This window comes from Chaetura pelagica, unplaced genomic scaffold (genome assembly GCF_000747805.2).
Source record: "Chaetura pelagica isolate M959 unplaced genomic scaffold, ChaPel_1.0 scaffold171, whole genome shotgun sequence".
Taxonomy (NCBI): domain Eukaryota; kingdom Metazoa; phylum Chordata; class Aves; order Apodiformes; family Apodidae; genus Chaetura; species Chaetura pelagica.
Window position 1 is genome coordinate 1,136,318 of NW_009952066.1, and position 19,407 is coordinate 1,155,724.

General features: G+C 43.7%; 2 protein-coding genes across 2 annotated transcripts in view; both read left to right on the forward strand.

The window, feature by feature from the left end:
• The window catches only part of BUB1 (BUB1 mitotic checkpoint serine/threonine kinase), a 15,518-nt gene extending 317 nt beyond the window's left edge, over window positions 1-15,201 (forward strand). Inside the window, exons 2-25 of the mRNA XM_010005004.1 lie at window positions 95-154; window positions 228-372; window positions 756-952; window positions 1,758-1,798; window positions 2,050-2,156; window positions 3,189-3,241; window positions 3,354-3,544; window positions 3,981-4,141; window positions 4,487-4,821; window positions 5,598-5,650; window positions 6,159-6,296; window positions 7,289-7,378; window positions 8,054-8,144; window positions 8,537-8,618; window positions 9,277-9,457; window positions 10,034-10,112; window positions 10,622-10,818; window positions 11,285-11,425; window positions 12,019-12,134; window positions 13,457-13,618; window positions 13,812-13,969; window positions 14,062-14,239; window positions 14,479-14,585; window positions 15,006-15,201. Coding sequence (XP_010003306.1) covers window positions 95-154; window positions 228-372; window positions 756-952; window positions 1,758-1,798; window positions 2,050-2,156; window positions 3,189-3,241; window positions 3,354-3,544; window positions 3,981-4,141; window positions 4,487-4,821; window positions 5,598-5,650; window positions 6,159-6,296; window positions 7,289-7,378; window positions 8,054-8,144; window positions 8,537-8,618; window positions 9,277-9,457; window positions 10,034-10,112; window positions 10,622-10,818; window positions 11,285-11,425; window positions 12,019-12,134; window positions 13,457-13,618; window positions 13,812-13,969; window positions 14,062-14,239; window positions 14,479-14,585; window positions 15,006-15,201 — 3,259 coding nt within the window. The remainder of the gene's footprint in view (window positions 1-94; window positions 155-227; window positions 373-755; window positions 953-1,757; window positions 1,799-2,049; window positions 2,157-3,188; window positions 3,242-3,353; window positions 3,545-3,980; window positions 4,142-4,486; window positions 4,822-5,597; window positions 5,651-6,158; window positions 6,297-7,288; window positions 7,379-8,053; window positions 8,145-8,536; window positions 8,619-9,276; window positions 9,458-10,033; window positions 10,113-10,621; window positions 10,819-11,284; window positions 11,426-12,018; window positions 12,135-13,456; window positions 13,619-13,811; window positions 13,970-14,061; window positions 14,240-14,478; window positions 14,586-15,005) is intronic.
• A 1,022-nt stretch (window positions 15,202-16,223) lies between these two features.
• The window catches only part of BCL2L11 (BCL2-like 11 (apoptosis facilitator)), a 16,930-nt gene continuing 13,746 nt past the window's right edge, over window positions 16,224-19,407 (forward strand). The window contains exon 1 of the mRNA XM_010005015.1: window positions 16,224-16,329. Coding sequence (XP_010003317.1) covers window positions 16,224-16,329 — 106 coding nt within the window. The remainder of the gene's footprint in view (window positions 16,330-19,407) is intronic.

A 19,407-nucleotide genomic window follows, 5' to 3' on the forward strand; every position in this document is an offset into this window, starting at 1 on the left:
GGGCGCCTCCGAGGGCCCCGGCCTCCCTCTGCCTGGGCCTCTGCCTGGGCCTCCCCCGCTCCGTGCTCAGGCTGCCCTGCCCTTGGCCTTCCAGGAGCTACGAGGCGCAGATCCAGAGCTACCAGGGGACGGACCCGCTGGAGCCGTGGGACAGGTGAGCGCGGCCCCGGCTGGGTGCGGGCGCGGCGGGGCGGGGCGGGGCTGTGAGCCGCCCGTGTGCGTTGCAGGTACGCGCAGTGGGTGGAAGGATGCCTTCCCCTCCAAGAGAAACAGAACCGTTGGCCCGGCCTCCTGGAGCAGCTTGTGAAGGGGTTCCTGGGCGACAAGAGGTACCACCAGGACTCAAGATTCGTTAACTACTGCATCAAGCTGGTAGGTCTGCGCTTCCCTGCGGAGTTAAGCTCTCCTAAAACGTTAGAGGTCTCCCACCGTTCTGTAGTTCTGTGCCTGGGAAGAGCTGTGGGAGGAAAAGGAGCCCTTGGGAATGTGGCCTGGAATTCGGATGCATTTTTTCTCCCAAGGAGCTCTGAAAACTTTTCAGTGTTGCTGAAGGATAAGTATGGGGTTTTTTAAAGCTGTGTTATTGAGCTGTTGAGGTTACTAGAGGTATCTTCTCTTAAAACTGCTTTCATTTTTAGTTACCATCCTATGATGGTCACTAAGAAATTACCACTGTTTGTGGGGTTTTTTTAACCTGCCACTTCCTTGGATGTTTGTGAAAGCTCTTATGGCTTTTGCATCCTTATCTTATACAGGCAGAGTTCATCAGTTCTCCTTGCCAGTATTTTGAGTACCTCTATGGACAGGGAATTGGTTCAAAGGCATCCAACTTCTACGTTGCTTGGGCTCAGCAGCTGGTAAAGGAAGGCAATGTGCAGGGTGCTGGAGCTGTTCTTCAAAAGGCTCTTCACAACCAGGCGCAGCCACAGGAGAACTTGGAGCAGCTGTACTGGTAATTCTTATCTGTCTTCTACTTGCTGAGTTATTCTATATAGCCTGTAGTTACATTTTTTTTTCTTGCGTGCACGTAGGTTGTGCTGTAGCAGAGGGATTATTTTTGCTAAAAAATACTTGTAGAAATAATTGATTCTGTTAAAAGTGGGTATAAGCTTAATAATACTTCTTTGCTGTTCAATATTTATAGGGTGTTTTGGAGGGTGTATTGAGAAAAACTGCCACAATGTCTTCAGTGAAATAGGGTCCCAAAATAAAGTTCCTTAATTGATTAATTTCCTGTCTAGTCTATGTTAAGTAGATCCTAACAATAAAGACATGTAGCCTGGCCCTGTGTGAGCTTTCTTACTTGCAAGCTCAAGCAAGATGGCTATGCAAATGACACCTGGCTTTTCAAGTTAGTGATATTTGTATTCTTTCCAGTGTTTATTAATTGGCTGTAGCTGCCTGTGCTTCTGTTGCCATTGCCATTTCAATGCATACTCCAGCTGCAGCTTCACTTGCACCCTCTTTGATTTTGGTTGGTGTCCATAGCTGGAACTGCAGTGAGATCAGATGCCCAATTGCTGAGCTGGATTGTTTTTAGTTCCCCTTGGAGATGCGTTTACATTAATACCTTATCCAGTTAATACATTATCCAGTTTCTTGTCCTCAGTAATAAGTCTCCTGTAACTACCCTGAGTTTTTTAGTGTTACGTTTCACAGTATGATGACTGCACAGGGAAATCAAGGGGTCCTGGGAGGTGGGGAGGAATGAGGGAGAGGTGACTCAAAGATAATAACTGACATTTCTTGCAATTTAGCTGGCTGCAGAAGTATGATGCTCAGAATCCTCCTTTGCCAGGTGAGACTAGAGATATCTGCCTGTGAGCCATAGCTCAACTAGATGAATCTTCCTCATCCAGTGAGTTTTGTAACTGAAGAAAATAAGCTTCCGGTAGAAACCGATTTGTGTTTTCCTGGCCATATTTGAAATTCTTAAGGGGAGTATATGACAAATTAAATATTAGCTTTCCAGTGTTTAAAGCTAATAGAAATTAATAAATGAGGAAATTATTGCTACTCATTAATACAAACCATTATTGTCTGTGCCAGGTGCTGCTGTTATAAAACCACTTCAGACTTCACATGCTGCAAATCAAATGGCTCCTCGAAAAAGTGTTTCAAACCTTAACGACACGGTGCACGCATGTAAAAATCAGGTAAATGGTAATAAGTGATTTAGGCAGTGTTGGAGAAAAATGTGGACCCCTCACAGAGAACTTAGATTTATGAGCTTGACTGAATAGGAGAGGTAAAATATACTAACTCTTATCTGGTATATCTCAAAAAGTGTTACTCATGCTTTTATGCTGTAAGCATCACATCTTCATAGAGCTGGCTCAGCTGGGAAGTACTGAGACACACTTTTTAGTCACTTGATGCGTTTCCAGAACCACAGGCAACGAGTAAGCCACCCAGCTGGTTAGCATTCTTTAGAGGAACCCCCTTCCCTACAATAAAACATCAAAACCAGAAATGATACTACCTGTAACTCATTTCAGCTAAGTACCAGGATGCAGCACTCTTGTTCTGTTGAGATTCGGTGAATCTCTTCACAGTTCTTCACAGCCTTTCTGGCACAATCAGATGAAAGGTGAAAGGGGGGTGAAATTAAAAGCTGAAGGGCCGTGGGTAGGAAACTGATGTAAGCTTTCTCAGCTTGGTGCCCTTCTCTAAAGTGCTTGTGACTTTCAGTTTGGTATTGACTGCAAACACTGAACGTTGTCTTGTATGGTGGAGTAGAGCTTAAAACTTACAACATCTGCTGCCTGTTCCTTAGCCCTGAGCTTGGATAGCTTGTCAAAGTAAGAAAACCCAGGTGATCTAGAATTTACATTCCTGTTTTTTGGAAAAGAGACACTACCAATTCATCCAGTTCTAGTGTCCTGGACTGCACTTTCCAGAACTGCTTCTGTCTCTTGTAGTTCTCTGGGGTCTTGTTCATCTTCCAAAAGCTCTCGGAGATTACAGCAGACATGTACAGCTAAGTGTTCAGAATGAGTTTCCTCAGGCTCTGAGGACTTGTAGAGCTCTCTTGATGATCTGTTCTTGCCATGCTTGTGGTCTGAATTATCATCTCTTCAATCAGAATTAAATATTATGGGCTTCCTGGCAGCTAGTCTTGTAAAAAATGAATGGTTAACTGTAATACTGGAATTTTTTCCTTTTTTATTTCCCCTGCCCTGCCTTAGGGTCCTGATTCTGCTGGTGCTCAGTCCTGTTCTTCTGGTGGAAGAGAAGAAGTGTAAGTGTTGGAGGTTGTTTGTTTTTTTTTAAGTCACACTGTGGGAAAATTAACATGCTCCCAGAATAAATCTAATGAACTTGAATAGAGTTTTTCTTCTCTTTCCTCACAGAAAGTATGTCACATACATCTCCAAATCTGAAGTTCTTCCTAAGTCATCATCTGTTGTTGTGGAATGTGAGCAGGTTGCAATGTATGATAAAAACCTACTTGTCTGTGAAGGCTCTGAACTTTCATTTGAAGAGCTGAGAGCCAAGAGATACTTCAAGAAATATGAGTGCCTCAGAAGACAGCAAGAATGGGGTATTCTTCTCTCTCCATCTAGCTCTTCCATAAACATCCTCATATTCTTGGAAAACTAGTACTTGACTGCATTCCTTTCTTTTCAACCTCTCTACTGAAGCCTGAAAACTTTCTCAATGCCCAAGTTAGCATCCCCATGCAGAATCAGGGTGGGGTGAGCTTGGGAGTGTGAGCTACATCTCAGCTATAGCTGAGATGGTCTCAAGGCCTAGTTTGTAAGTAGCAGTAATAGCTTTGTGTGCTGAATGATCACTTTTTGGAGAAAAAGGAGGTGGGCTTTCACATAGGCAACTGAAGTCTTGGAGAAGCAAAGCCAAAACTGACTAATAGATAAGATATCTACATTTTAAATGCAAGCAGCTTTTAAGGTCTGTGCTGAGAAACAAATTTGGTTGCAGATTAACTGTTTCACTTAATACTATTGTTTAATCCTTAGAAGAAGAAGAGAAAGACGCCCTGAGGAAAAAAGAGTTATCTGAGCTTGAACTGCAGGCCCTGCAACAGAAGCTGGAGCAACTCACTCACCTCACCAAAAGCTTGGAGGAAACTAGACTAGAACCAGCATCTACAACATCAGCTGCACCCACTGAGACAATGGTAAGTGTGTGTTACGGTCAGTAGGAGCAGTCTTTGTGAGCGTTTCTCACCAAATTTAACAGTGTTTTAACCAGGGGGAGATGTTTAACCAAATGTGGACATCAGGGCTACAGTACTTGACTGGTATAGATACCCAGCATAGTTTTAAATACTTCAGGAAATGTATTTTAATTGTTGAACCCAAAAGTTCATTTTTCGTTCCCTGCGATTTACTTTTAATTGCGTTTGAAAGCTTTCTTGTGCATGGAAGGCTGTTCTAGTTACACAGAAATAAAAGGGGAAATGTCAATGGCTATACTTGTGTGGGGATTTTTGAACATTAAGGAACCTTTCCCATCTCTGAAGGTGCATCCACATGTGGGGTCCAGTGCAGCTCTACAGCAGAACTGGATGGCATCTTGTGAAAGTTCAGCTCTGCAGAACACCCGTGCTCTGCTGTCAGACCAGCCTCAGTCGAGTACTTTATCATCTACTGCCCTTACCCTGCAGTCAGCCAAACCTGTTGGCCACCATCTGACATCAACCTCCCTGTGGGAAGCAACATCCAAGAAGGATGCTTTGAAAACTCATCAAGAGCTTGGAGAACTCCAGAAGAGTTTATTACACCCTCCATTCAGTAATGTTTCAGCTCAGGAGCAGGCACAGCCAGACTCATCTCTTAATTGGAGCACTGGAAAACAGTACGTATAGACAGGCTGCAAATTGTGCAGTCTCCAGTATGCACTTCAGCTGAGGATTAACTGAAAAAATCTGAAAGTAGCTTGTAGAAAGCAATGCCTAGACACAGATCAAAATTAACATAACTTGGAGTCCTCATTTCAGTTTTTAATTCTTCTAATCCTGGGTTTTCATTGTAATAACTAAGAGGAAATTGTGTGTAACTGAAGTGGTTATCCAGTGCTACTGTTCATGCCATGCCTGAAATAAACAACAGGATATGCGCAGTTCACGCAGATCCCTCACATTATATCTTAGCTGTGAAGGTCTCCTGAGAAGAAGAAAAGTGCTTGAATTTCTCCTCTGCCCTCCTGCTTGTGTGACTTGGCTAATACAGGAAACCAAACTGGGAGGCTTTGCCATGACAGTTACTTGGAGGCAAACTGTATCCAAGAAGAGTATTTGGTTACAGTATTTAATTTTTAACCTTTTTAAAGGACTCTGCCGCCTTCCAGGTTTTATACCTATAGCAACTGTATGAGAAACTTTCAAGGGGGGGCATTCTCAATACTCTAAGTGATCTGTGACTTACTCCATTTGTGTGACTAAAAAGGGCCATTAATGGGATTGGGGGAAATAGAATCACTCATTTCTGGCTGTCTGGGATGTGTTCTTTGATATAGACTGGGAAAGGCACTCCTTGCTGCTTAGAGGGCAGCACTGCTAAGTCCTGGAGTCAAGCTGGATTTTAAGTAATAGTTTTTATTTCAAGCTCATGTTCTTAATCTCTTCTTTGAAGGCACCCTAACAAGAAGTCCACTGGACTAACAATGGCTGCAGACATGAAAGAAGGTAATAAGCCAAGTTTTGATACAGAGCAGTGCTATTGATGTGACTGTTACTGTCTGGGCATCAATGGCATGTGACTACTAGTCCCAACCCTAGCTGAGCTTTTTGACTTTCCTAGCTGCATCCCAGCATGTTTGGGCAATGTCTCTATATCCCTTCAGTAGAGCTAGTCCCTGTTTCCACCTTCTGTGTAATACTTTTTGTTGGAGTTTAGTCAGGAGTTTGCTGTTTGTGCTTGCTGGCTTCCTGCCTGCTTGACTTTCTGTGTCAAAACGGATCATTCCTGTGAATTGAAGATGAAGTCTTCTCCCTCTTGCCCTCCAGGGCAGTCTCCCTTGGGAACCTGCCAGGCAGAGCTCTGAACAAGCCAAAGTCTGCTCTTCCAAAATTGCGGGTTGTCGTGCTGCTCCTTATCTTGTTTACTTCTATTGCTAACACTTTGCTAGCTCCTGAAATGTTAATAAACAATCCCAGGCTGCCTCAGAACTTATCTCACTGTTCTTGTTTCTAGCATCTACAGTTGGAAATTCTTCCTTTGCCTCTGGAAATGCTTCTCAAGCTACCCCAAACACCTCGCTGGGCGGAGCAACGCAGGCAACGCCCTTCAAAGTGCAGCCTTCACCTACAGTTCACACAAAGGAAGCACTGGGTAAGCATCTGTAATAATCTGCTCCTTTCAGTGGAGTTGATGGGATCTTGCCAGGTAATTTTAGTGGAGCTGAATATCCAAGGAGGCTGTCTGGTGATGGGCATGTGCACCATTCCATCAAAGATGATAGTAAAGTTAAATTGGTGTTCTTGTTTTGTCCTTACCTGGTTGACTCAAAGCTTTTGACCAGAAATAGATGTTATAATAACATCCTAGCAGCCACAGCCTGTAAACCCCTGGATAAGTCACTGATGATGCATCTACCAGGTTTATTTTGGGTAGCATGTCCTGTGAGTGGCTCTTGTCAGTACTATCAGGGTCTTCTGCTTCTGAGATGATGACCTACAATGTGGAAGAACATTAGGAAGTTACTGAGTCAACTGTGGTTGATGTTGAGCTTCCCCCAAAGCTTAAACAAATGTGACTTATGTAGAAGGTCTTTGATTGTGTAAAAGACCTTGTCAATTCTAAGTATTGCCTTTTCAAAATCCTAGAAGGGAAACTGCAACTCAGTTTTGGGTGTCAGATGTGGAGTAATAATATCCTGATGCTGCTTTATGCCTTTTGTACTCTTCTTCTGTGGTCTTCTGTTTTGACAGTAAGCCCATTAACCACTGACATGTAGCAAACTGCTGCAACTGAATATGTATTTGTGAAAAGAAAAACAACAACAAAAAACTTAATGGTACTCATTAATTTTCCAAATATCTAAGAAGATAAAGGAGAGCTTGCTCCTTTAGAAGAACCTGAAATCTAATGGAGGAAGGGGCAGGCCACGGCACTAACAAGTATGTGTTGCCCAAGTTGGATCTTCCTGTGTTTGTTCAGTTGTCTGGAGTGTTTAAATGCAAGATGAAGGAATAATTGGTTATTGGCATGTGACAAATTATAATAATTGGTGTTTGATTTGACTATTGCACAGTAGGAGAACCTCTGAAAAATTATTTTCTTTTACTGGGGATGATATTCATGTGGGTTTTGTTTCTTGTGAGGATTTCTCATGGATATGTTTCAAACACCCATCTTGCCTGAACCTCTTGATGAAAGTGAGGATCAATTTGAAGCCTTTTGCAGAAAAAGTGGTAAGCACTACTTATTTTTTCAGTCCCTGCTATTTCAGTCTTTTATCTCACTTGCCCCTCCCACCAGTCCTCATCATTTTGAGATAAACAATTGTTGGTTAGATAAGTTAGGTGCAGTGAAGAAGTCACTTCTCTCCTGATAATTACTTTAATTTACTGACAGGTTCTAAATTTTGATGCACAGTCTGAGTCCAGCAGAAGCACTTTACTATTAACAAGCCTACTCACGTGTGTTGCTTCTCTGTGGAGACTTTTGTGGTATTTAAAGCCTAAATTTGAAAAGGACACAGTTGGTATTTGCTATGAGTAAAGATTTTTTCTAAGACATTTTGCAGACTGGGCGTTAGAATCTGAATTGTCATCTTACCATAAGAGTTAAAATTGTCTGAAATGCAGGTGGTAGCAATGGCTTACAAGAGTGAGCACAGAGTTGTTTCACAACTGGTCATGTGCAGCCAAGAAGGCTTCTGTAATCCTAGCCAGTCTTGGGTTTGAGCAGGAGAAGTCTTCCCCATTTCCAAGAGCTTACAGGAGAGATTAATTCAGTGGGAATTCTGAGAGTGCTCCTGGTCGAGCTGGAGGCAGCCATGACCATGTCTGGTGAGGGGTGACAATATGACTGTTTACACAGGATTCATTCTGTGAAAATAATATTGGTTATCTTTTATTTCTAAGAGCCTGATGGAAGTCTGAAAGCTAACACTGCTGCCCCTTTCACACCTGCATTTTCTATCTTTGAAGATGAGAATGAAAAAGAGAACACCAGGTAAGGAAGAAAAAAATTAACAGCTCAATTCAGATTATTAAGAATTACAGATAGGATTGATTCTATTCCATATACTTTTGCTGTGACTGTACTTGCAGTATCAGGATTGGCTTGAATACAGTCACCAGCAGCTGTGTAGAAGCAGGAGAAAGCTGTAGTTGCTTCTCTGTGGAATTGTGTAACTTTCTTGTTTGGACAGTGTGCTTAAGATGCGTACTTTTCTGGTTAACTGTGGAGAGCTTGTTTCTTTGAGCTACTGCAACTTCTCTAAGTATTTGCAAATGGCATTTAAAAAAAAATAATAAAATAAAAAACCAACAGTCTTTGTTATGGTCAGTTTGCCTGGGAAAGTTTCTGGGGAAAAGCCATTCTAAACTACCTGTTTTTTTCAGGATCCCACAGCATAAAAACAAGGCTGAGGAGCCCAGGACCATTGGAGAACGTCCCTTGACTGACCGTACAGCAGGAACAGAAGTGAGTATTTGGTCTCATTGCAAGAATTACCCTGGTAAATGGGTTACACAGCTATAGGGGATGTCAGAGGTGGTTGTATTTACCTTTTTTCTATCCCAGTCCTGCAACACTCTGATGAATGGCACCTGGCTGAAGGCTGGATACCCTTTCACATTTCCTGCCAACAGGATGAACTTTTTCAGTTGTTAATCTTCACAAAACTTCTAGAGCTTCATAGTAGAGATCTCTGGAAATACCCAACTGCAGTTGATGTTTAGATTTGTCATCTGCCTGGGGGAGGAAGGACAGTGAGCAAGAGACATTTGTGCTCTAATAACCACCTAAGAGTTTTCATAGCCAAGGAGATGCATAAAACTTCAGGCCACTTGGAAAGAAACAATCACTAAATAACTGGAGAGGCTTTTTCAGGCTCTTGCATCAATTTTTTTTGTAGTTTAGTGTTTTCTGCAATATCGATTATTGCCAACATTCAGGACTGATACAAAACACATGTAAATCTGTTGTTTAGGTGATATTGCCATTCCTTTATTGTTCTAATATTGTAAGTGGACTCGACATTATTGAAACTGACTGCAGAGGCTGCTGGTAGGCTACAGTGCAGCTCTGGTGGAATAGTTCTGATGACTTAGTTTCAAATCTTTATTTTTTTCCTGTCTAGGAAGAAAAAGGAACACCAGAGTTCTTGAGGGAAGATTACACTGTGTGGAATGTACCAAGCAGTAATAAAACATTAGCTCCCAGTCCAAACAACACGAGAGACTTTGCACGAGCTGCCCAGCTTGTATCCACACCATCTAATTACCTGTCTGCACCTTCACGACAAGCTTTGGAGGACAGAGGTAAAATCATGCATGCTGCAGGTTGAGAGCAGCTAACAGAGTTCTGCACGGTCCTGTTTCTGTGCCCTGCTTACCTCCCAGGCCTTGCCAAATGCCACAGAGGTATGGCTCCCACTGCTGCTGCTTTCCAATACAAACTCCTTGCAGAACGGCAGCTAGGAACACAGGCTGGCCCTTCACAGAAGCTGTCCAAGAATTTTTAATTGGGAGAATAAGAGAAGGTGGCAAGGCACAACAGAGACTTTGACTGTGCTGTCAAACTGATGTTCTGAGCTGTTGTTCCCAGCAGTTGTGAATAGTCTAAAATCGACTCAAGTCCCGGCACCTTCTTCTGGGAGCATCTTTATGCTTGTCTGCCCCTCTTTAGTCTTGCAATATGCTCCCTAAAGAAACCAAGCTATTGTCTTTCCTTACGTATTTTTAAATAGACATGTTCACTTCTAGCTCTTGTGATACCTTAGCAGCTTTCACTGCTGCAGTGTGCCTGAACTTTCTTGTCTGGGTAAGAATACTCTACCTGTTCTTGACTTTGTGGAAAAATAAACATATGCTCTTGTCACTTCTCCCTTTGTTCAGCCTGTGGGGATGAGTTGCCGCAAATGGAATTGGAGTTTTCTGAAGACCTGCACAAGCAGATAAAAAACAAGAAGCTAAGGTAGGTTGTGACTTGCTGAGATTTTTAGGGCTTGGGAGTGCTCAGCAGGTTTACACCAGAGCTGGCATGCAAGTTTTCCAAGGACTCCATAGCTGGTGAATCTGTGTCAGGCTGGCTCTGCTTAGCATTCATCTTGGCACTTTGTGGAGTTCAATGGAGCTGGGTATGGTGCTAATGCTCTAAAATGCTCCTGTGATTTAAGTTTTCTGACACATTTAGATTAAAAGTTAACTGTCCAAAAAGTTTTAATGGCTGTGTATGTAAAACTACGGCTTTCTTCTCAATATTGGCTGAACTTGTTGGCTGATGAACTTGAAGGTTATCAGACTATGGGTAGCACAATATGACCAAATTTCTTATTTTTTAAGAAATGTCAATTTTAGTCATCTTAGTGTTGGTTATGGCCAAGGTCACGAGAGTGGGCACATTTGACACCTTTTCGTTTACTGAGTATGCAAAAATGCAATGGCATTGCTGTCAGTTAATAATATTTTGTTTTGAATATATAGCCCTGCAGAACAAGGAAATGTCTTGAAACAAGGAAATGGAATTCAAGGAATTGCTACAGCTGCTTCTCAAAGATTACATGAGCAGACTGCCAGGAGCAGAGCCAAATTTTCCTCATCTGTTGGGACAGACAAAATTTCCCATGAAAAGCTGTCTGGAATGGGGCAGGACAGGACAGCTCGGAGTGTTAGAGCTGCAGGTACAAAGCACAGCCTACAATTTTCTTCTCTCAAGTCCAAGACCAGAGTGGTGTCATGTTCTTGCAGCCGAGCTTTGTTTCAGCATGAAGGTGGTCACTGCAGTGTCTGGTGGCTCCTGCAAGGAGGTTTCTGTGTGCATACAAGTGATGTAAGGAAGGACAAGCGTGGGTCATACCTGTGTTATGTGATGCCAAAGATCTGAAGTACAGGAGTACTCAGGAGTACCTAAGAGTTCTTTGCTAGTTCAGGCTCAAATACTTCAGAAACATCTACCTTTCAGGGCAGTTTTGGCAGGGAAGACATAACAGCTCCATGGTTAAAACTGAGGAATACTTGTCCATCTTTCTTTTTTTTTAATGAATATTTTTGTTTTAAATCAGTGGTACGCATTCAAGTATAAGGTTGTGTCACCTCTTTGAAACGACATGTTCTTATAGCTGAAATATTTTTCTTCTTTCCATGAAGCCCTTGTTGAGAACCCCTGGGATAAGGAATTGATTTGCAAATTCCTATCAGAGCTTCCTAAACCACTCCACACCTGTGCCAACTATTTTGAATGGAAATCTCTTCTTCCACCCATCAGACCAAAGGCTGAACTCCTGCTGGGTAAGAGCTACTTCAAACATTTAAAGCATTTATTGAAGTTTTTCTGAGAACCTCAGGAGCATTTTTCTAATACCCATTTACTTGTGCATCTATCCAGATGATCTAAACCTCAGAGCTGAAATTAGATCTGCTTTGTGGGTTTGCCTTCTGTAGCCCAAGCATTTTTGCTTAGGCATTTTGACTAGGTAATTTTCCTACTTTTCCTAGTAAGCTGTGGCTCAGCTCTCAAACTTTGTATAGAAGAGCAGCAGTCCTGTGTCAACAAAATCTGTATGACAGTAATTGCAACATATTTGTATGACTTAAATGTTAGTGTTTACTTTTAAAGGAACTGCACTTTGGAATTTGATTACTTCCAGGGAGTCACACTAAAATAGAAACATTTATTTTTAGTATATGGGACTTCACAGCATTCTTTTCTTTTATGGAAAGGCAGACTAGCAAGAGGAAACTTGTAGAGAAGGACTGGCACTGGGGTTAAAGCATTATCTTGTATAGGCTGGTGCTTTTTTCTATTTTTCTTTCCTCCTGGGTAAAGATGTCTCTTCCATGAGGTTTGCAAGCAGGACTTAAAAGTTGTTAATCTCTTAAAGGTTCCAGTTCATTCCATGTGGACTGCTTGGTTGGAGAGGGAGCTTTTGCCCAAGTCTATCAGGCTTCCATTCTGGATGCAAATAACCCTAGAAACAACCAGAAAGTAACATTCAAGGTGAGCAGTGTGGATCTGGAGTAGCTCTGCTGGAAAATTTGTAAGTCTTACAGTAATGATACCCCTCCTTGATGGATTTTGCTGAGTTTTGTTTATAAATATGAGGTAAAGCATATTGGTCTGTCCTCAAAGCCTTGTTCCCTTTGAGTGCCGTGATGTCTGATTCATTCTGCACAGGAAGATATTTATCCTCTTGCCCTCTCCACCTTGTCATTATAAAATAGTCACAAGCACCCTAAGAAGTTGGAATTAGAGCCAGGCTATTTCTCTCAGCAGAACAAAGACAGCTATTTGTGCAAGTGCTCTTGGTCTACAGCAAATGAAAATGTCTGGATTGATGATAGTTCTTTTTTCCAGACAGCACAGAAAGGGCCACTCTGTGTTCCAGATACATGCGCCCTGCTTTCCACAAGCATTTTTCCCCTTTGTGCAGCCAGCCTCTTTGGTGGCAGGTGTTGCTTATGTCGACTTTGTTGGGTGACACCTCTCTGGTACAGTTTTATTAATAAACACACTTGTCTGGATGGCAAATGCAGATTGAGCAGCTCCCTCTCTGCTCTGCCCTGCCTTCTTCCAGGCTGCTCCAGGGCAGGAATGAGCAACAGATGATAGCATGTGTTTACATCAGAACTGCTGCCAAAGGGAAAGTCTGTGCAACTGTGAGGTCAGCTCTAGCCTGGGAGGGTTGTACGAGGTCACACAACGCTGCATCTGCTGCCAGGGCATGTGTACAGTTACTACAGGCTGGCTGAAACCTAGTTATGGGCTGGAGCTGACGTACACACACCCCCTAAGCCTCTCCACATCAGGTCTTTTTTCCTACCTTTGGAAGATTTTTGTGGATCTCTTCATCAACATTTAATATTTCAGCCAAAACCTTTTTAGCGTAGCATGTTAGCTAAGAGCTTTCTAGTATGTGATGATGATTTAAGGCTTGTTTTTTTTGAACGAGGTATTCAGTATAGCAGGGGAAATAGAAGGGAAGGGAATCTCAAGGGTTTTTCTGGTTTGACTTCAGAAGCCTTCGCTCTTACACAAAATGTCTGTTGCCAGCAGGAGCATCAATGTTGCGGAAAGACCGATGTATTAAATAACACAAAAGAATGTATCGGCTAGAATGGAATTGCGGCATGTAATTGAAGTCTTGATTAAAGGGGATTAATCACTGAGTGTATTGACACTGAGGTTACTTGCTGTAGATAGAAGTATTCTGCTTGTCAAGAGGAAAAATGCCTGGTCTGTTGTTAAAAAAATATCCCAAACTGGGAAGAACTGCTTTGATGCTGATAGATTTTTGTACTAAATCAGTTTTCTGATTTCAGGTCCAGAAGCCTGCCAACCCTTGGGAGTTTTATATAGCAACACAACTAGCAGAAAGGCTTGATCCAAGCATGCGCCACCTCTTCATCCACTTTTATTCTGCTCATTTATTTCAAAACGGAAGCATTTTGGTTGGTGAGCTCCACAATTACGGAACGTTGCTGGTAAGCGTGATCAGCTTGGAACATCTCTATTCTTTTTAGAGTGCTGTTATGTTACAATATTCAGATGTCTCCTCTACTCTCCACTTTATGGACCTTCATGGTGAACATGTTCTGCGTTTATAGACATGGACCTGTGATTCTGTCGAGTTGTGTCTCTGTAGCTGATGGTTCTTTGCTACCTTTCTGTTTACAGAATGCCATAAACATTTACAAAAAGCTTCCTGAGAAGGTGATGCCTCAAGCGCTTGTCATCTACTTTGCTGTAAAAATTCTTTATATGGTGGAAGAGCTCCACAGCTGCAAAATCATTCATGGGGACATTAAGCCCGACAATTTCATACTTGGAGAGAGGCAAGTATTTCCCTTTGCTATCTGAGATGCCAGTGTCTCATGATATCTCACAGCCTTAGTACTTACATGGTGTCTTGATGTCGTGATTGAAGGTTTCTGGACAATGATACATGTGACATAGATGGTCTCTTCCATGGCTTGACACTCATTGACCTGGGCCAGAGTATAGACATGAAACTGTTTCCCGAAGGAACAGCGTTTACTGCCAAGTGTGAAACATCTGGATTTCAGTGTATTGAAATGCTGACACAGAAACCTTGGAACTACCAGGTAGGAGGCTGGATCGACAGCCTGAACATTCAGGGCTTGCTGCTTGCAGCTGCTTTCAATAATGTAGTGCAGAGATGTTGGACTTCTGCAGTAGAGCTGTGGCTTCAGCTTGTTTTAAAAATGCCATCCTGAACCCTCTTCTTACAGAGGTTGCCCTAGTGCCTCCACAGATTGTTTTTCAGCTGATTTTTAGCTTAATTTCAATACATTTTTAATATGAAACCTGTTTATACTTTTAGACAGACTACTTTGGCATTGCAGCAACCATCTACTGCATGCTCTTTGGTACCTACATGCAAGTGAAGAATGAAAATGGTATCTGGAAGCCTGAGGGAGCCTTCAGAAGGTTGGTGTCCAGTGTGCTCTAAACCTTGCCTTGTCTAAGAAAGATGTGTCATTGGTACCATGTTTCTTTGAGGTTAGTTTCTGTCAAAGCTTTTAGTGCATGTCTTGGTGCCTTAGAAACTGTGGGTTCAGTGCATGTGAACTGATTCAGAATTCACTAGCTGAAGCATAGGGAGCCTTTTGGCAGTAGCCATGGTGGATGCCATGTTCTCGGCTTTTTGCTGCCTGGCAGGAGGAAGCAACAACTAAGGAGGAAGAATCCCTCTTGCTCCCCAAGCAGTGTGCCATGACAGAAACAGCGCTGTGGTACAGCCATGTCTGCAGTTGCCTGTAACAGGGGTGGGAATGGGATAAATACAGGAAATGGTACTTTGACTGCTTGAATGTAGGCATTTTTGGATGTGTTTATGTTCCTTTGCAGGCTTGCCAATGCTGACCTGTGGAAGGAGTTCTTCGAGAGCATGCTGAACATCCCTGGCTGCCACAGCCTGCCTTCCCTAGGAGCTCTGCGCAAAAAGCTGAAGGACTTATTCTGCAAGTCGTACGCAAAGGAAATAAAGCTCCTTCGGAACAGGCTCGTGGTGCTGCTCATAGAACACAAACGGTCGCGAAAATAAGCCTTGGGTTTGCACAGTTACCAAGGACTGGCATGAGATTTTTCGTAATTACTAGTTTTTTAAATAAATGGTTTTGGGCTTAATGGCGGGAATGATAACTTGCATCTTTCTATGCTCTCAGGGAAAAAAAATTATAGTAACATTCCTTGTTAAATTAACTTGTCAGGTCAAGGAAGGAGTAAGTTGTTGGCAACAGCAATGTAATTCCAGCCTGAGACTCCAGCATCTCTGCTTGAGAGAAGTGAAGGCTGCAATTGGAAGTGACAAAGCATATAACGTGGGCAACAACAGCGTGAACTCATGTTGCTTTCTATACCTGAAGAGGGAAAAGATCGATAGGTATGAGGAGAACAGATTTTCCCCAGGTGTTTCTGCAGATAATTAATCAGAGGAAATGCTGTTTTGAGTCAGTGACATGTGCAGGGTTGAGCAACAGGGCTCCAAGTGCTGATATTGCAATTCTTGGAGGTTTGGGGCTCCTACATTCACAGACTTCCTGCTCTGCCCTGTCTCTCAGGAACTTCTAGGTTGAAAGAAACTGAGGTTTGCAGGCTGGATTTAGATTAGATAGGGCTGAAATCACACTTGCTGCCTTTAAATTCATGTCTGACCAGCCACAACACAATTACTAGAAGTGGGGACAACCAAGAGGCAATTGAAAAGGTTCTTTTCTGTTGGTTGTGAGATTTTGTTTTCCTTTACTGTGGCAAAATATTGTGACAACACTCTGGGGAAACTGCCAGGAAAACATTCCTGTAAAAGTGCCCCCCATTCCTTCTCTCTTTTTACATTTCTTAGTTACAGTGGCCATATACCAATATGCTGAGCTGTTGCTGCCTACACAAGATGCTCACTAGAGTTTGCATGAGGTTGGCTTGGCTTTAGACCTATTTCCTCAGATGTTAAATGTCAAAATAACTTGAATTATCTAAATTACACGAAGTCCAAAGAAATCTGGCAGCAAAACTTTGCTCCTTACAGGCTGGTGGCACTCTGCCTCGGTGCCTTATGGAGGGTGAATCATGGATGGCTGGCAGCGCTGGAGCCAGGATTGCCGGGATAAACCCAGCACAGAGATGCTCCTCTTGCTGAGGACCTTCTTCCCAACTGTGGATAAAGTGGGGAGCTGTAACCAGGAGCTATGAGACCTGGGGTGACTTGTAAAAAGATAATGTACAGGGAAGAGGAGAGCCAGAAACCCTGCATGGAGAATTGAGTGCTCAATATGGGTGCAGCATGAAAAAATGTGGCATTGGGACTTGGCTGCCTGGAAATCTTCCTCTCAAACTGCATCCAAGTAATGTGTCTGTGGACTTAACCTCTTGAGAAGAGAGTGGCATGCTTCCAAGAGCCTCCAGAGGTGCTTGCAGCCAGGGGGATATGGTTATCCTGAGCCTGCTCACAGTGTAATCCTGTGAAATGGAGAGGAAAAAAGTTGTTTTACCAGCAGAGTGCCGGGGGAGAGGTGAGGGCATTAATTTTATTTGTGCATCTATCCACAGGAGGGAGACAAACAACAGCCTTTAACAAATCTCCCTGCCTCTTGATCTATTTCAGGGGTATTTTTTTTCTCTGCTTAAATTGGTCAGTTTGAAAACCATCCAGGAGATGAGCCAAGCCCTAGGCCAGACAATACAGCCCAGGATACTCAGGGATGCAAGGATGTGCACCCAGGCTCCACAGCTGCCTCTCCCCCCACCTACAATTTCACTTTGGGAAAACCTTTTCCATATCACTCAGCAACGTGGGATATTTCCTTCCTTCAGCAGGGAGCATCTCCCTGCACCTGGGGCTCCTTTTCCCACCCTAACTCCTCAAATACCTCTGGGATTATCCCTCAACTCAGCCTGCTTTTTAGCCAAGCATCTGGCAAAAGCCTCCAGGTCTGAAACAAAGCAGCTGGTTGACAAACCAGCTGTAGCAAGTTGATCCTTGAAGGGGATCAGCTGGAAAAACCTCCTTGTAAGCTGGTGGAAATATAAACAGTCAGTGCTGGGGTTGCTTTTTATTTATTTTATTTTTTTTTTTGCCTCTATTTAATTTTCTTAAGAGCTGAATTTGTGCTAGCTGTTTTCTGTCAGGCTCAAATTTAGATATATACACATATATATAATAAAAAAAAATATATATTTAATTCCTTTCATAACGCATAGTCATCCAGTCCTCCGAAAAGTGCTCCACACTTCTTAGAGCATCATATGACTCTGCATTATGAGCACGATGGAGTTTTTCCCTTACAGGAGTGACCAAGTGCCACAACAGCTGTGGGAAAAGGATGACCTGAAGGGGTGGAGGCTCCTATTTTCTACCCAATTTTCAAACGAGCTGCTAAAAAAGGGCTTTGACAAACGAACAACAGCACAGAAACCCAGCTGGCGCCACTGATATTTCCTCCTCAGCGCACACTGAATCCACGCTGATGAAGATCTCTAGGTATCCCCAGACTCGCCCTTTAGAGATAACTCATCTTGGGGCCTCCACCACCCACACGGAGAGGAGAGATTTCCTGACGTGTGGGTGGCTGGCTTTTTCTTCTGCAGAAAACCCAAGTTTACTCATTTTTCACCCTTTGCCATCGTGTAGTGCCTCAGTGGCAACCTGGGGTCTTGGTCCTCTATCACTTGTTGGTGGCAACCCGCCAGCATCTACCCATGGCCAAGCCCTTGCTGCTGATACCATCTCCCTACTATCAAATTTCTTAATGTCAGAATTTAAGGCATTAAAAAAAGTTTGAGGTTATGAAGAGTTAAAGGCACCTCACACATGCACACTAATGAAGCAGCAATCCCAGTTCCTGTAGGTGAGGCATTAATGTCACCCAAGGCACTGTCAATGTCACTCAGCCCCACGAGGAGCAAGAAATAACTTCACCCAGCTTGAAATACCCATTAACCAGGTAACAAATTAACTTGAGCCAGCAGTGACTCAAAGCAACAGTCCACAGGGGCTGCCACAGCCCAGGGACCACTTGAGTCACAACGTGACTCTTCTCAGCTACTGCTGCCTTCAAAAGAGGTTGAGAGAACCGCCCCTTGGTTCCTCACCATGTTACCATCACCCTTGTGCAGGGGTGAAGAATAATGACATACCTCATAATGATGGTTTAGATGTTTCTATAACAAACTTCTATGTATTTTAAAAATCCACTTCTTTATATATATATATACACACAACCTTTACATGTTCATAGTAGCCACTAGGGACACAGAACAAGCTGGTGGAGGAGTAACACCTCTATTTTGTGGGGTTTTTTGTGTGTTTGTTGTTGTGTTGGTTTTTTTTATCTGATGGGTGAGTGCTCACCTGGGACATGGAGGACCAAGGCTTGGTCCCTGCCCAACACTGGGGATATGGATCTTGGGCGTCCGGTCACTTCCAGAGTCGACAGTTGGGCGGGCTCAGGGGTGGGGAGGGTTCGGAGCTTTTCTGTGCCACTGATGTCACCCGCAGGTGGCAGAGCCCGATGGCAGCTCGGTGCACGTCCCACGGCTGCTCTCACCACATCTGCGCCCAGCTGCCTGCCCCGGTGCAGGCTGCTGTCACCCACGTGTGCCGCCTGCCCGTCCCGTCCCACTCCACCAGGCAACCCGTCCATTCTCCAGCCTTCCCTCCACTGCCCAAACCTCCTCCTCTTCCTCCGCCCTCTTCCTCCCTGGCACCGCCCTGGAGGCACCTCGGGGGCTGCCTCTTGCTCCCGGCATCGCTCGGTAGAGAGCACGGCCCCGCGGTAAAGGTCAGGCTCCAAATCCGGCTCAGATCAAGCCTCGGCTTTAAGGCAAAACCTGATTTTATCTCCCAGCGCCGAGTGAAGTAACATTTATCACAATGGGTTGGAGCAGTAGTTGTCTTTTTTTCCGTTGGTGTGTTGTATAGTGAAAAAGGGGGTAGTGAACAGCTGCTTGTCAGGGGGTATTTTGGGGGGATTTTTTCGCTGCAAAACGGAGGGGGGAGGTTTAGCTTCTTGGGGCTGTGCTGACAGTTTCAGGGGTCCTTCCTCCCCCAACATCTCTTTTACTCCATCCCTCCTCCCCCCACGTTTCCATGCTGGGACAGTTCAGAGGTGGGAGATGCTGTCCAAGATGCTGTGGAATCCCCACCACCCTCCTTATTCATCCCTCTCCACTTCCCCTCGAATTCTTCCCTCATTTCCATCTGGGAGACAAGAAAGCATCCTATGGTAGCATCTTGTTGACACCAATGCTGGCG